This window comes from Grampus griseus, assembly GCF_964374135.1.
Source record: "Grampus griseus genome assembly, chromosome: 18".
Taxonomy (NCBI): Eukaryota; Metazoa; Chordata; class Mammalia; order Artiodactyla; family Delphinidae; genus Grampus; species Grampus griseus.
In genome coordinates, this window is record NC_139012.1 from 4,256,186 (window position 1) to 4,272,373 (window position 16,188).

Here is a 16,188-nt window from a genome sequence, read left to right on the forward strand (position 1 = left end):
AAGGAATCCAAATCAGAAAAGAAGAAGTAAAGCTGTCACTGTTTGCAGATGACATGATACTATACATAAAGAATCCTAAAGATGCTACCAGAAAACTACTAGAGCTAATCAATGAATCTGGTAAAGTAGCAGGATATAAAATTAATGTACAGAAATCTCTTGCATTCCTATACACTAATGATGAAAAATCTGAAAGTGAAATCAAGAAAACACTCCCATTTACCATTGCAACAAAAAGAATAAAATATCCAGGAATAAACCTACCTAAGGAGACAAAAGACCTGTATGCAGAAAATTATAAGACACTGATGAGAAAGAAATTAAAGATGATACAAATAGATGGAGAGATATACCATGTTCTTGGATTGGAAGAATCAACACTGTGAAAATGACTCTACTACCCAAAGCAATCTACAGATTCAATGCAATCCCTATCAAGCTACCACTGGCATTTTTCACAGAACTAGAACAAAAAATGTCACAATTTGTATGGAAACACAAAAGACCCCGAATAGCCAAAGTAATCTTGAGAACGCAAAACGGAGCTTGAGGAATCAGACTCCCTGACTTCAGACTATACTACAAAGCTACAGTTATGAAGACAGTATAGTACTGGCACAAAAATAGAAAGATAGATCAATGGAAGAGGATAGAAAGCCCAGAGATAAACCCACGCACATATGGTCACCTTATCTTTGATAAAGGAGGCAGGAATGTACAGTGGAGAAAGGACAGCCTCTTCAATAAGTGGTGCTGGGAAAACTGGACAGGTACATGTACAAGTATTAGATTAGATCACTCCCTAAGACCATACACAAAAATAAGCTCAAAATGGATTAAAGACCTAAATGTAATGCCAGAAACTATCAAACTCTTAGAGGAAAACATAGGCAGAACACTCTGACATAAATCATAGCAAGATCCTTTTTGACCCACCTCCTCAAGAAATGGAAATAAAAATAAACAAATGGGACCTAATGAAACTTCAAAGCTTTTGCACAGCAAAGGAAACCATAAACAAGACCAAAGACAACCCTCAGAATGGGAGAAAATATATGCAAATGAAGCAACTGACAAAGGATTAATCTCCAAAATTTATAAGCAGCTCAATAACAAAAAAACAAACAACCCAATCCAAAAATGGGCAGAAGACCTAAATAGACATTTCTCCAAAGAAGATATACGGACTGCCAACAAACACATGAAAGAATGCTCAACATCATTAATCATTAGAGAAATGCAAATCAAAACTACAATGAGATATCATCTCACACCAGTCAGAATGGCCATCATCAAAAAATCTACAAACAATAAATGCTGGAGAGGGTGTGGAGAAAAGGGAACCCTCTTGCACTGTTGGTGGGAATGTAAATTGATACAGCCACTGTGGAGAACAGTATGGAGGTTCCTTAAAAAACTACAAATAGAACTACCATACGACCCAGCAATCCCACTACTGGGCATATACCCTGAGAAAACCATAATTCAAAAGGAGTCATGTACCAAAATGTTCATTGCAGCTCTATTTACAATAGCCCGGAGATGGAAACAACCTAAAGTGTCCATCATCGGATGAATGGATAAAGAAGATGTGGCACATATACACAATGGAATATTACTCAGCCATAAAAAGAAACGAAATTGAGCTATTTGTAATGAGGTGGATAGACCTAGAGTCTGTCATACAGAGTGAAGTAAGTCAGAACGAGAAAGACAAATACTGTATGCTAACACATATATATGGAATTTAAGAAAAAAAATGTCATTAAGAACCTAGGGGTTAGACAGGAATAAAGACACAGACCTACTAGAGAATGGACTTGAGCATATGGGGAGGGGAAAGGGTAAGCTGTGACAAAGCGAGAGAGAGGCATGGACGTATATACACTACCAAACGTAAGGTAGATAGCTAGTGGGAAGCAGCTGCATAGCACAGGGAGATCAGCTCGGTGCTTTGTGTCCACCTAGAGGCGTGGGATAGGGAGGGTGGAAGGGAGTCGCAAGAGGGAAGAGATATGGGGATATATGTGTATGTATAGCTGATTCACTTTGTTATAAAGCAGAAACTAACACACCATTGTAAAGCAATTATACTCCAATACAAAAAAAGAAAAAAGAAACGAACTCAAAAATTGCGAAGCAACATGGGAGCCAAACCAAACACGTCAGGGGGCTGCACGGGTCTCCTAGGGCAGGGACATCTTCAGAGTAATATTTTCTGGTTTGGACTTCGAATGACAATAGGATTTATTAAGCCCTTCTATCAGTAGGTCATTGTACCCATAACAGAGTGCATGGGAGGAGCTTCTCTGCACGGTGACCAGACAGTGGAGGCGTTTCTCCAGGCGCCAGTGAGGCCAGCACATTACTTCCTCAGGATGTTCTGCTAATGCATTGAGGGCCCTCACTGGGTGATTAGGTAGCATCACGAATCTTGACTTCGGATTTAAGACAGAAGAGTATCTGGCCTGGGCCCATACACTTAAACCTTAGAAATTTTCTTTCGTAGGAAATCCCAGGATAACATCCATTTTCTGCTAAAATAAATTGGAGGAAAGATAGCAAAGGCTGAACTTGGGCAACCTCACTCACTGTTGCAGTCACATCCCCCCACACCTCTATATTTACCTAATCTTTTTTAAAATTTTTTTATTGAAGTATAGTTGAATTACAACACTATGTTAATTACTGCTGTACAGTAAAGTGACTCAGTTATACATATATCTACATTCTTTTTCATAGTCTTTTCCATTATGGTTTATCCCAGGTTATTGAATATAGTTCCCTGTGCTCTACAGTAGGACCTTGTTGTTTATCCATTTTATATATATACCAGTTTGCATCTGCTATTCCCAAACTCCCAACCCATCCCTCTCCCACACCCCTCCTCCTTGGCAACCACCAGTCTATTTTCTATGTCCCTGATTCTGCTTCTGTTTCATAGATAGGTTCATTTGTGTCATATTTTAGATTACACATACAAGTCATATCATATGGTATTTGTCTTTCTCTTTCTGACTTAATTCAACTTCCTGATAACTGCATAAACTTTGACACAACCGAAGTCTGATTTTCCTCACCATTTCACTGACGAGGAAGATAAGATTCACATTTTAAGGCTGGTTTGAACAGAGAGCAAAATAAGACTTAAGACCATTTTATGTGGCTGAATTCTACATCTGCTGACAAAATACGCTAAGCCATTTAGAGAGAAAAATGTTGCAAGCTGTAGGTTCACAAGAGATTAGGGCACAAGCCTGTTACAATGTAGTTTTATCTTTGTTTAACCTGGGCTCTAAGAAATATTTAATCCATAACTTTATATATATACTATCGAGGTGACCAAATCCTTTCTGAAACATGTAAAATATTTATGACTTCAAATACTTTATATCATACCCTAACACATACTACTTTATCATGTGCAACAATTTATGCACCTAATTTTTTTTATCATTTTACTTAGTCTTTTTTTTAATTGAAGTATAGTTGATTTACAATATTGTGTTCATTTCTGTACAGCAAAGTGATTCAGTTACACATATATATACATTCTTTTCCATATTCTTTTCCATTATGGTTTAATCACCGGATACTGACTATAGTTCCCTGCATGCACCTAATTTTTAAGACAACATTCAGTGTTATGGAGAGAAACCAAAAGATGACTAGTGTTAGACAAACAATCCAAAAATGAGGCAAAAGGCACTAACATTTTTTTATTTGGCAATCCACTTAGCAGCAACACTAAGAAAATCTCTGACTTCCTTCTATTATCGAAACTTCTACCTCACCTATCACTTATTTTTTTATTACAATATTGAAGAACAGAATAAACTGCAAAGTGTATTTTATTTTAACCAAAAAGCCAAAACTATAGGAATCAGTTTTAAACAAAGTTTAATTTTAGGCACAAAATACAAATAATTTTGTTTTGAAAAAAATACCTTTAAAAATATTTTAATGTAAACTGGGGAAAACTAGTGTAGACCAGGGTCTATTTTTCCATCTGTTTAAACAATGAAGTAAACTGTTTAAACTGATGACATTTAAAAATATAAGCAAAACACATGACGTTATAAAAGATAAGTATTACAGCATTCTCAAAAATGAGTCTTTATAAAATGAAAATTAGGACAATGTCTTCTGGCATGTGATAATTTTTGGAACAAGCACATGGGATATAACATACTCAGGATGCCAAGAACTTTCATTAAACCTCAACTTCTGTAAAGCTAATAACATGAGTATTTTTTAAAGGCTGGGATATGTGAACTACAATACCAGCAGTTTAAAATAGAAGGATAGGAAATAAAGGGAAATGATATTACATTATTACAAATGTACTTATTAACTTTTATGGCAGATTTTATTTTTAGGTTAAAACACTTATAGTTATTTCTTTCAATTAATGCTTATATGTATGAATTGGAATTACCCTACATTAAAAGTTTCTGAAGTAACTGAAATTAGCTATAAAAAATACACCTAAGTGTAAACACATGAGAGAATTATTTCCCTCCTGTGAAAGATGTCCAGGAGTGTTCCAGCAGGTAATATATGATATTAGAGCTAAAAACTGCAAACTTGAAATAAACCTAAAAGACTTAAATAGTACCTATATCCTATTTTGAGTCCGATTGTTTAATGATATTTAAACTTTTAGTTACTTTTTCATGTATGGAATGCAAGATTTCTATACTTTTTTTTTCTTTTTTTTAGTTTCCTCAATATTAACTGAAAATGGAGAAAGGGTATTTAACATAAAAATAGAGGATAAATCCTCAGGTTTCCCCCAAATGTCTTAATGTCCTACAGCCATGGGCGCTGTCCCATAGCAAACAGTGGGATACCATTTCTGAAGAAATGATTACTGCCCCTTTGAATCCTGTGCTTCTTGCAAGGTAAGAAACTATGACTAAGGTGTTCAACATGGCATTATAGTGAAAAGTCTTTCTAGTTCTATTTTTCCTTAAACGGGCTCTAGTTCTTTAATTCACATGACACCCTTTGGCTGTGGTTGTCTGTTAAATTTCCTGTTTTGGTCTAGTTTCAGCAAACCAGGCTATGGTAACTACCTTTTTTTTTTTTTTCCTTTTGGTATTTCCAGTTAAGTGTTTTCTCTTTAGAGGTACAAAGAAAGGGAGGAAAACAGCCACACCAAGGTGTGTAAGTAGGTCACAGAAGTTTCAGTGCACCAAAAAACGTGCCGTCTCCATCCCGGGATATTTTAGCATCTTCGCGTGGTATTGCCAGTTGGAGTTCATCTCCTTCCTCCAGCTTTGCTATGCCTGGAAAAGAATGATTTGCAAGAACTTTAAGCAGTTGTACACGGAAAGGAGGGGGAGGGGAGAACATTAAAGACAACTACTTTGTTTTGGAAAAAAACAGTAGGCATTCACCCTTCAAATTACACCAGTGGACTTCTAAACCAGTTATGATTTGCCTAAACACCACCCCCCCCCCAAAAAAAAGTAAAAGAAATAAGCAGAAGGAGTTATAACAGACATAAATGGATGTATCACCTACTGTTCGTAAAATGGAGAATCTAAACAGGACTCAGACATCTAACTATAAGAAAAAAGTTTAGGAATTCATAGCACGTCCCTTGATGGAATGTTATATAGTTAAAAGTAGTTTTGGGCTTCCCTGGTGGCTCAGTGGTTGAGAGTCCGCCTGCCGATGCAGGGGACACGGGTTCGTGCCCCGGTCCGGGAAGATCCCACATGCCGCGGAGCGGCTGGGCCCGTGAGCCATGGCTGCTGAGCCTGCGTGTCCGCAACGGGAGAGGCCACAGCAGTGAGAGGCCCGCGTACCGAAAAAAAAAAAAAAAAAAAAAAAAAAAAAAAAAAAAATTGGTTTTGCTTCATTTTATTGACATGGGAATCTTTAAAAAATAATGTTAAATAAAAATACAAAAAAATGAGCACACCCACGTATATATACTGCATAGTCCTAAATATACTTTCAAATGTGCATATAAAATGCATAAATTATTTAAAAGTGAAAAACAAAACACTACTTATTCACAAAGCACATCTGCTAACATAGTCTTTCTCTAGAGTACAAACTGCGGGATGAGAAGTCATTTGGATTACTTTTATAGCCCTCTATAATTTGTGTTTCCATACTTGTTTTTATAATCAAAAGCAACAAGGTAATTAGCTTCTCAAAACTGATAAACTAATCTTCATTCATGCGCCTATTTTACAATAATGCAGCCTGTGATTCAGGAATACAAAACACAACTCAGGAACTACACTCAGTATACTATCAGGTCATTCTTGACATCATTTTAAAAGAAAAAGATAAAGAAAAAGAAAGAGGAGGAGGGGCAGAGAATAAAGCCAACGAAATAACAAAGGAAATAGCATCTAAATTGTCAATACATTCAACTCACAATTTTAAAAGTAGTTGCATTGTTTCATTAACATGCCATGAAAATGTATTTACAGGAACACATCTACGTTAACCACTAGTCCACTGTCAAGCCAAAGCACCTGGGTGTCCTGCAGCACTAGCCAGCGGGTATTTATTTACGGAGCACCTCAGATATACCAGACACCTTCGTAGGCCCTCATAGGGCGGTGATCAGAATAACCAAAGAGTCTGTCTACAAGGACCTTGTTTTTTGTTAATAGACCAAGACAGACAACAAACAAAAGAACATAGTTCTAGGTATTGTTAAGGGTAAAGTGTACACTTTTAGGATTGGCAAGGCATTTGATGACTACATTAAGTAGTAGAAAAAAAAAAAGATTGAAGTTACTTGTTGAATGGATTAGTCATTATCATAGAGATTAAAGATAATCTAATCATTTGACAAAGGCTATAGATCACAGATCATTAATTAACAGGAACTCTCCAAATAAAGTCTGTGGGAACCAACTACGTTTCAAAGTAGGTTCTATTTAAAATTTCAACACTGGGTCATTGGCTAGTTCAAGTCTTCCAGAGTATAGCAATCAGCTCTAACTTTTTCTACAATAAACACATTCAATTTGTTAATGAAATAATAAGATTCAGCTTCGTTGGGCTCCTCAAATGGACCATTTTAATTTTTTCCAGATTATTATGGAAGCACTTTATACACGTATACACCAATGTGTAGCTTTTAATGGTTTTAAACAAATTCGTTCTAGAACAGATAAAGATTGAAAACCTGAAATCTCCTAGAAAACACTTTTCGTAAATAATACTAAGCTACTAGCACTGAGAAATATCTTTAAGGTCAAGTTAATTACTCTTAAAAAGTAAGGCACCTAGGAAATCTGGCTGAGAAAGTAACCATGAGGGGCTGATGATTAGAAAATTTGAAAAGGAGTGTGTTGTAAAGCTCTAAGTACTAATTAATGTAAATACATATAACAGACTGAAGTGACCTCACCATTTATAAATATTTTGCAACACCAAGATACTGGTTACCACTGGCTGCAGGGAAGCAATTCTCTATGAAAATTAGGGAATTCCAATTTCGTACACTTCCTCATCACCCTGTCAAAGCTATTTGTGGCTGTGGATCCAGGATGACACTTGTCTCCATTACTGGGAACTATTTTGCCTTCTCACTTGTTTCATCGTGCCTTTGTCAGTAAACGCCTTTGGAATATAGCGCTTCAAATCGCACAGCCCAGCTGCACCCCGTGTTCACACTGCCATTCACGCTAACTGTCTGGAAGGGAAGACATTCCTCGGGGTCCTGAATGGATTTGTCAAAATCACCAGAGAGAAATAAACGTGTCGAAGGCAATTTTTTTTTTTTCAAATACTGGCCTCGATTAATTTGAAATTACCCCAAGACAAGATGAAGGCTACGATGGCAATTACAGCCCAAACAGACCTGCAATGAAGCGAGCCTGCCCTTTCCCTTTTCTGAGTTGAAATGCAGCCTCACTCCTACACTTTCACATCCCAAACGCATCCACCTGGTGTCCACTGACACCAGCAAAGCCACTGGGCCACTGGACCTGACCCTCAAACCAGCCAAAGGTACTTCTTCCGCAGGAGGTGAAGAAGAGATTCTGTGAGTCCCACTGGGGTCAGACTGGCTGGTTTAAACTAAGTTCTGTGCAGCCTAAGACAATGTGTGCTTCCTCTCTGTGCCTCAGACCCCACCTCCCTTCGACAGGGAGGATTAAAGGAAGGGGCACAGGTAAAGTGCCTGGCACGCGCTTATCATTCTCGTATTATTCCAGCATTGTTATTACAGGTTGAAGAAAACACCGCTTACAATTGTTCTAGTGTGGACTGCTGTGAAGTTACTGCCCTTTCTAAATGTATATAAAAATGATAAACCTATTAATAATGATTTTGCCTCTATCAACACAGACTAGGTTATCATTCAAGATAATAAGTACCACACAGTATATTGAGGAATGTCTTTCTGTCTATGTATATAGAACTATTATTTACCAGCTGAATAACAGGAATTATTGGGTAGTGTTTCAGGCATATTTTGAATACATCGGAACAAAGTCACCAGACTCAATTCGTCCCCAAAGACATGGACTTTTTTCCTCTGTATTAGGTGTCCCATGGCAAAGGTGTTATCGGTGTATAAAACCTGAGAAACAAACCAAAGAACTTTGTCAGAAGTCAGCACAAAATGGGAGGCACTGGACAGTGACAGCGGTATTAGGGTGGAACCTACCTGACCGTATATAAAGAAGTAACCCGTTTCTTTGACCAATATTTTATTCTCTTTTTCTTCTAGCGCTCTTCCTCTTTTAAAGCTGAGAAGCCATGGAACAAATGTGTAAGCTCCTACAATGAAGAGAATCATTCATAAGAAAAAAAAACTGAGAAAAGCAGTTCTTCACCTCCACTTAGCTGCTAAACTAAGTCCGAAACCTAGAGGAGAATTTCATCTTTTAAAAAAAGGGGAAAAGAAGAGAAATCACAATCCTCCACTGGTTTCTCAGCCGTATTTACATACTCACCCAGGCAATTGTCAGATACAGGAACTTGAAAGCAAACACTTCATATGTAATGTCTGGGGTTTTGATTTCTTCTGTATTTCAGCAATTTTCAAAATATAGTCTGGTCTGGATGGGACAGTTTGAGGCCAAAAACATGGACAAACTGTCTCTGAATAACACAGCAAGAGAAATTTTTGGTTTTCCTTTGATTCTGTCGGGGAGGAAAAGATTTTCCTCTACCCTTCTTGGTTCTTCTGGCTGGTCTAAGAATTCAACTGACATGCGACAGATCAACAGGAGAAAATCACACAAAAGTTTAATAATATGCATACATGGGAGACTCCCAGGAAGACTGAGTAACCCCCCAAAGTGGGCAAAACAAATGTCTGCTGGGCCACCAGAGACAGTGGGACACAGAGTGGACTCTGGTCGCTAAGCCCTACCAGAGTCTCCCCCACTAGGCTCAGCCCATATTCTTTGCAGACATCTCTCAGGATGGCTCTGTTCTAGGAACAAGTCCTCTATCCAAATTCTTTTAGGAACTTAAGGGGAGAGATAACAAGAAAAACTTCCCGCGTCTTCTTAAAAATAATTGCTAAAAATAATCAGCCTAAATTAATCCTCATGTCAAAGAGACACATTTTGGGGCAGCAAATTTTGCTCCCCTCCAGTTCCCAGAAAGGAGGGAGTTTGTATGTGGAGAGTTTAGCGAAGAATATGGAGAGGAAGCCACCCTCTCCCCAACATGGCAATAAGACAGAGCTTAAGGAGAGGGAGAGAAATTACTGAGATGCAACCTCTCCTAGGAAATGGTCCAGGAATGTTGTGATACCCATCCGTAATGTTCAAGTTGAAGTGGTTTCTGTTCAATACACCCATTCTCCTCCACTATCCCTCAAACATCACTTGGGGAGTGGCAGGAGAGCCACGGTTCTCAAGAGTTGGATAAAGGGGCAGAGAGAAGACAGAGGCCAAAGAAATGCATGGGCAAAAGGGGTGCGGATGGCTGAGCCGGAATGCCCACTGAAAGAGTAAACACTGCTTTCCGGTGAATTCACACGCTAAGGTCACTGGAGCTCCCACCATCATGTTATGCATATAGTGGAGTAAACAGTGGACCCTGAGGCTAGGGGCTGGGAAATCTGGGGTATAAATAAAATGGCAGAAAGTAAGGGAAAAGAAGATTAGGGAAATGGCAGCACAAGAAAAAAATAGTAAAATGAAACTGGGGTCATCTAAAATCATATAAAAAATTTTCCCATATAATTGGCAATGTTGGACCACATGTGTCCCCAAGCGTCACCTTGGTCATAACAAAAAAAGAAACAAAATCAATAATAAAATTCAGAAGTCTACAAGACGGTATGACAGAAGCTCAAGAAAAGAACAACTTGTCCTCGATTGAGAATAAAGGAAATGTTCCCCTGCGGATTTTCCTAAGGCGGCGCCCTAGGATGCAATAGTTGACGATGCTTTCATGTTCATAAACACAATTTCTAAGTGGACAAGCCCGCTTCAATGGTGCCCCCAAGGCAAAACCATCCTACTTGAGCTTTTCCCAAATAGGATTCTCGAGGGAAGAATACAGAGGAAGAACCACATATTTTCTGAATATTTCTGAGGAATTAAGAACCTGAGTGGTCAAACAAAGCCACTATACTGTGAATTCAAGTTACAATGAAACAATTCCTTAAGGCAGCCCTCCAGGATCACATTCCACAGACAGAGGGAGGGAGCTGAGAGGGAGGGGTGGGTGGAGAGAGGAGAGAGGAAGCAGCAGGAGGGGACCCCACAGATCTCCACTCCTCTCCTGTGCTCCCCTGAATGGCTCCGTCTCTCAGGAGGAGTGAATGCTCCCCCCGACACATGAGGCAGGTCTGATCCCCCCAATCTGCTGTCCACAAAGACGGTCTCTGAGAAACCATTTCCTTAAATGAAAACTCTCCAGGGCCACACACTGGGTAATGACAGTCCATGAATAAAGATCTCCTCATTTACAAATAACAGAGGTAATCTCATCATCACCTGTTTTTATAAAATATTATTTCGGTGTAAAGATTATAATGACGTAGTTTTAAGTTCTGTTTAAATAAAGATCACGTGCCCAAAGCATTCTTTAAGGTAGAGTTCTGAAAACATGAGGAAAAATTAATATCATGGTTGTTATTATTGTAAAATGTAAGCTGATGACTGAACGTGATTGTTTTCATGGAAGTGATACTTATTTGGTACTCTGACCACAAAGGGCTTTCCTTCCCCTTCAAAACTATACCCATTATAGACTCTAATTTCTCTGAGCTTGGGGACTGTTTCTGTTTGGTTCCCTGCTGTTTCCCCAGGGCCTAAAATGATACCTGGCCCACAGCAGATGCAGCAAATATTTACTGAGTTAACTAATTCAACTTTAAACATAGAATAATTCAAAATGGTGGGGTGCTAGGCAATTAGTCACTAGCATTCGATTGTTTTTTAAAAGCATTTTATTACCTGGTTTCTGAAACTCTTGGAAATGAAACACCCTCCACTATAGAGGTAATATGAACTCTTGAAGTAAAACACATATTTCTAAAACTGCTTGTTTATATTGACTAGAGATATTGAGTAAAAAAATTTTTTTGCCATACCTGAAATTGATCCTCTCTTTCTTTACACAGTACTTACATCTATAAAATTAGCCAGTTCTTACCAAATTCCACTGCTGTATTGTCACAATAGAAAGAAAAACAAGTAGTTATTAGGTTTGTATTCTTATTTACTCTTTTGCTTTCGGCATTTCATCATACCTCGCTGGAAATATTCTTATTAAAGAGAGAGAGAGTATACATTTGCTTGTCTTTATATACTGTCTACGTTTCTCCTCCCAACCCCAGCCTCACACATGCGTGTGCGCGCGCACACACACACACACACACACACACACGGATTACACTCCATTAGGCCAAGGCAATGACTATGCTGTAGTCACAGCTGGAAACTCAGACGCCAAGAATGGAGTCGAGAGACTTCCACTATCAGTGATTGTGGAAATCACATCTCTCCTTTTTTACCTCCTGTAAATCCCATGAAAGAAACATAGATGTGTGTTCTCCAAAATAACTGCAAGGGATGCCCAAAGCAACTGAGATCACACTGAAGTTGAGCATAAAAGTGCAGAGAAGAAGCAAAGGAACTAGTCAATGGCCTGGAACAGCCAAGTTCACACAGAGTCAGCAAAATCAACTCGCTAAAGGTGACGAGGCCCGCACACACACACACAGAAATCTACACACAAACAAACAGCAAATGTCAATGTAAGCTAAAAGAATTTGGGAAATTAGGGGGGGAAAGTGCTCACTTAAATGAAAGTAAAAGTTTCAGAAGGGAAAATAGGTTTCACACAGAACAAAATGAGATGGAAATTAAAAAAAGAGTTAAGAATTTGAGAAAAATTGTAAAACTATAGAATATAAAAGATAGGTAATGAATTACCAGCATATACATAATTGGAACCCAGAGAGACAAAACAAAAACAACAAAAAGTCAAGCAGAACAAGCACTTAGAGCTACTGCAGAATTAAAAGGCCCATTATGTGCCAGAGAAGGTTGATTCAGAGTTTTATTAGTTTCTTATTGCAGCTGTAACAAATTACCACAAACTTAGTGGCTTAAAACAACACACATTTATTATCTCCCGTTTGAAACATCAGAAGCCTCACTGGGCAAAAGTCAAGGTGTTGGCAAGTTGTGTTCTTTCTGGACGCTGGAATGTCCATCCCTTGCCTTTTCCAGCTTCTACAGTCTGCCTGCTTTCCTGGGCTTGTGGCCCTTCCTCTTCCCAGTCAGCAATCACAACATTCTGAACTCTGTTTTCATCGCCACATCACCTTCTGCGACTCTGACCCTGCTAACTCTCTCCTACAAGGACCTTTGTGATTATACTGGGACCACACGGATAATCCAGGATAATATGCCCGAATTCCTTATCTTAATCACATCTTCCAAGTCCCTTTTGCCAGGTGAGGTAAGAAACTCAGAGGTTTCAGGGATTACAGTGTGGACATGTCTGAGGAAATATTTTTCTACCCACCACAATAGTCTACCTTCAGATACATAATAAAATAAGTACTGAAACTTTAAGGTAAACATATACTTCTTTGTGTAACTAGGCAAGATAGTCAAGCCACTTATGAGAAGGAATTTTCTCTTACTTTAGTTTTCTTCAAAGTGCATATAATGCCAAAGGCAAAAGACAGTGGAGAAATTCCTACAAGCTACCCAGGTAAAGAAAGGGTAAACTGAGGATTTCACACCCAGGCATCTGTCCTTAAAGTATAAAAACTACAAGGAAACAGCTCTATTAATGCAAACACTAAGAGAGCATTGTTCTCCTGTGGCGATTTTGAATAAACTAGTAGAAAACAAAATTCCGGAAACTAAGATACGAATGAGGAAACCATAGCAAAAGGACTTGCAATGGGTATTGAACATATTTACTGTAAAAACACATAAAGAGGATGGTTTGATGATAAAGAATAGAACGGTTTTATGCCATGACAATGTAGAGATTATATAACTAGCAAATACTGAGAAGTAGTGGAGAAAAAAATGTTGACAGTAAAGTCATCAACTGCCTCATTTGTAACAGCTGGGGCTCAAAGCGTATAAAGTTGAGAGATCAAGTAATAGAAATATAAACATCGTAACAGTATGCAGATAAGCATTAAGAAATGTAATACCACTATCCAAAAAATGGATGGTGGAGGACAGGAATGATAGAGAAAATAAAGAAAAATCATATTTAATTTTATTACAGACCAGAATAGACAATCAATATATATTATCTAAAGATATAATTATAGATGTCAGAGTAACATCATGAAAAATGACGGAGTACAAAGCTCAAAAATAAGTCCCTTTGTGGAGGCAAGGCTATACAATGGAGAAAAGACAGTCTCTTCAATAAGTGGTGCTGGGAAAACTGGACAGCTACATGTAAAAGAATGAAATTAGAACACTCCCTAACACCATACACAAAAATAAACTCAAAATGGATTAAAGACCTACATGTAAGACTGGACACTAAAACTCTTAGAGGAAAACATAGGCAGAACACTCTCTGACATAAATCACAGTAAGATCTTTTTGGATCCGCCTCCTAGAGTAATGGAAATAAAAACAAAAATAAACAAATGGGACCTAATGAAACTTCAAAGCTTTGGCATAGCAAAGGAAACCATAAACAAGACGAAAAGACAACCCTCAGAATGGGAGAAAATATTTGCAAATGAATCAACAAAGGATTAATCTCCAGAATTTACAAGCAGCTCATGCAGCTCCATATCAAAAAAACAAAGAACCCAATCCAAAAATGGGCAGAAGACCTAAATAGACATTTTCCCAAAAAAGACATACAGATGGCCAAGAAACACATGAAAGCTGTGCAACATCACTAATTATTAGAGAAATGCAAATCAAAACTACAATGAGGTATCACCTCACACCAGTTAGAATGGGCATCATCAGAAAATCTACAAACAACAAATGCGGGAGAGGGTGTGGAGAAAAGGGAACCGTCTTGCACTGTTGGTAGGAATGTCAATTGATACAGCCACTATGGAGAACAGTATGGAGGTTTCTTAAAAAACTAAAAATAGAATTACCATGTGACCCAGCAATCCCACTACTGGGCATATACCCAGAGAAAACCATAACTCAAAAAGACACATGCACGCCAATGTTCACTGCAGCAATATTTACAATAGCCAGGTCATGGAAGCAACCTAAATGCCCATCAACAGACGAATGGATAAAGAAGATGTGGTACATATATACAATGGAATATTACTCAGCCATAAAAAGGAACGAAACTGGGTCATTTGTAGAGACGTGGATGGACCTAAAGAGTGTCATACAGAGTGAAGTAAGTCAGAAAGAGAAAAACAAATATTGTATATTAACACATGTATGTGGAACCTAGAAAAATGGTACAGATGAACTGGTTTGCAGGGCAGAAATTGAGACACAGATGTAGAGAACAAACGTATGGACACCAAGGGGGGAAAGTGGCATTGGGGGTGGTAGTGGTGTGATGAATTGGGAGATTGGGATTGACATATATACACTAATATGTATAAAATGGATAACTAATAAGAACGTGCTGTATAAAAAAATAAATAAAATAAAATTCAAAAATCAAAAAAAGATAAAGAAAAGTCCCTTTGCTAAGGCAGCAATTAAACTTGCAAGAACTTACAGAACCCATGTTTTTGGATATATGAAATCTAGTAAAAAACTTATAGAAACCAAGGGAGTGTTTAATGAAACAAAAGGTGTAAATTTCAGTAAGAAAGTATTGTGGTATTTCTGCTTACTCATGTACCACCCCTCATTCTCCTGCTTAGTGGCAGACATGGAGATGGTGGCCTGAGTTCCAGTTGGTGTCTTGCTGATGCCAGGAAGTGCAATACTCACTTTGTTCTCAAAACATTGTGACTCTGGATTTTGACCTGCCTGGAGTTTCCATTTAGATGGGAGCAGCTCCTCAGGCTGGTGTCAGTCCAAAGCTTTACAGAAATACACTACCTGTAGCCACCTGTAACAAGGAACAGTGGACAGAGCAAGCAGCAGGCTGACAAAAAGCCTGAGAAGGATGAGGCTAAGGAGGAAGATACTTCAAGGAATAAGGGCTTTGAAGGGTTACCACATACACCAAGGAATCTGCAGTGGATTGTGCATGACCAGAGCAGGATGCATGTTCAGAAAACACCTGAAAGAACCCTAAGCTAACATCTCTAGTCGATCTTTGCTCTTTGCTCAAGCAGGATGGGAAGTCTAAGGCACAGTTGCTGGTAGCCTAGCTAAATGTTGGAGTGCCCCAACCCAGAGATAATCTGCTCAGAAAAAGGGAGTTTGGTTTTTGTTGTTGTTGTTGGTTTTGGTTTTGGTTCCTGGCATTAAAGTAAATCTCTATCAGGATTAGGATTGGAGATAAAAGAATCCCCAACAGGATTACTGCAGAGATAACAGAAAAAAGACTTCAGTGACCACACAGAACAAGGAGTACAGTTTATTTTTTAAAAAAATATTTTGGAAAATTCAATAAACAAATGGACAACTGCAGCCCACAACAATCAACAACAGCAAACCCTGGGGATGGGATTTCCAGAGTTACCACACTGTAATATTCAAATTGTCCAATTTACAAAGAAAAATATAAAGCATACAAACAAACAGAAAATTATGGACCATTCACAGGGAAAAAAATTGGCAGAAACCATTCCTGAGGAAGCCC

The 16,188-nt window shown here is 38.3% G+C and overlaps 1 protein-coding gene across 1 annotated transcript in view; it reads right to left on the bottom strand.

The window, feature by feature from the left end:
- Positions 1-4,885: 4,885 nt before the first annotated feature.
- TNFSF13B (TNF superfamily member 13b) overlaps positions 4,886-16,188 on the bottom strand; it is a 31,231-nt gene continuing 19,928 nt past the window's right edge. The window contains exons 4-6 of the mRNA XM_082675765.1: positions 8,651-8,763; positions 8,413-8,563; positions 4,886-5,291 (exon numbers count right to left, since the gene is read on the bottom strand). Of these exons, the coding sequence (XP_082531891.1) occupies positions 5,179-5,291; positions 8,413-8,563; positions 8,651-8,763 (377 nt within the window). The 3' untranslated portion in view covers positions 4,886-5,178. The remainder of the gene's footprint in view (positions 5,292-8,412; positions 8,564-8,650; positions 8,764-16,188) is intronic.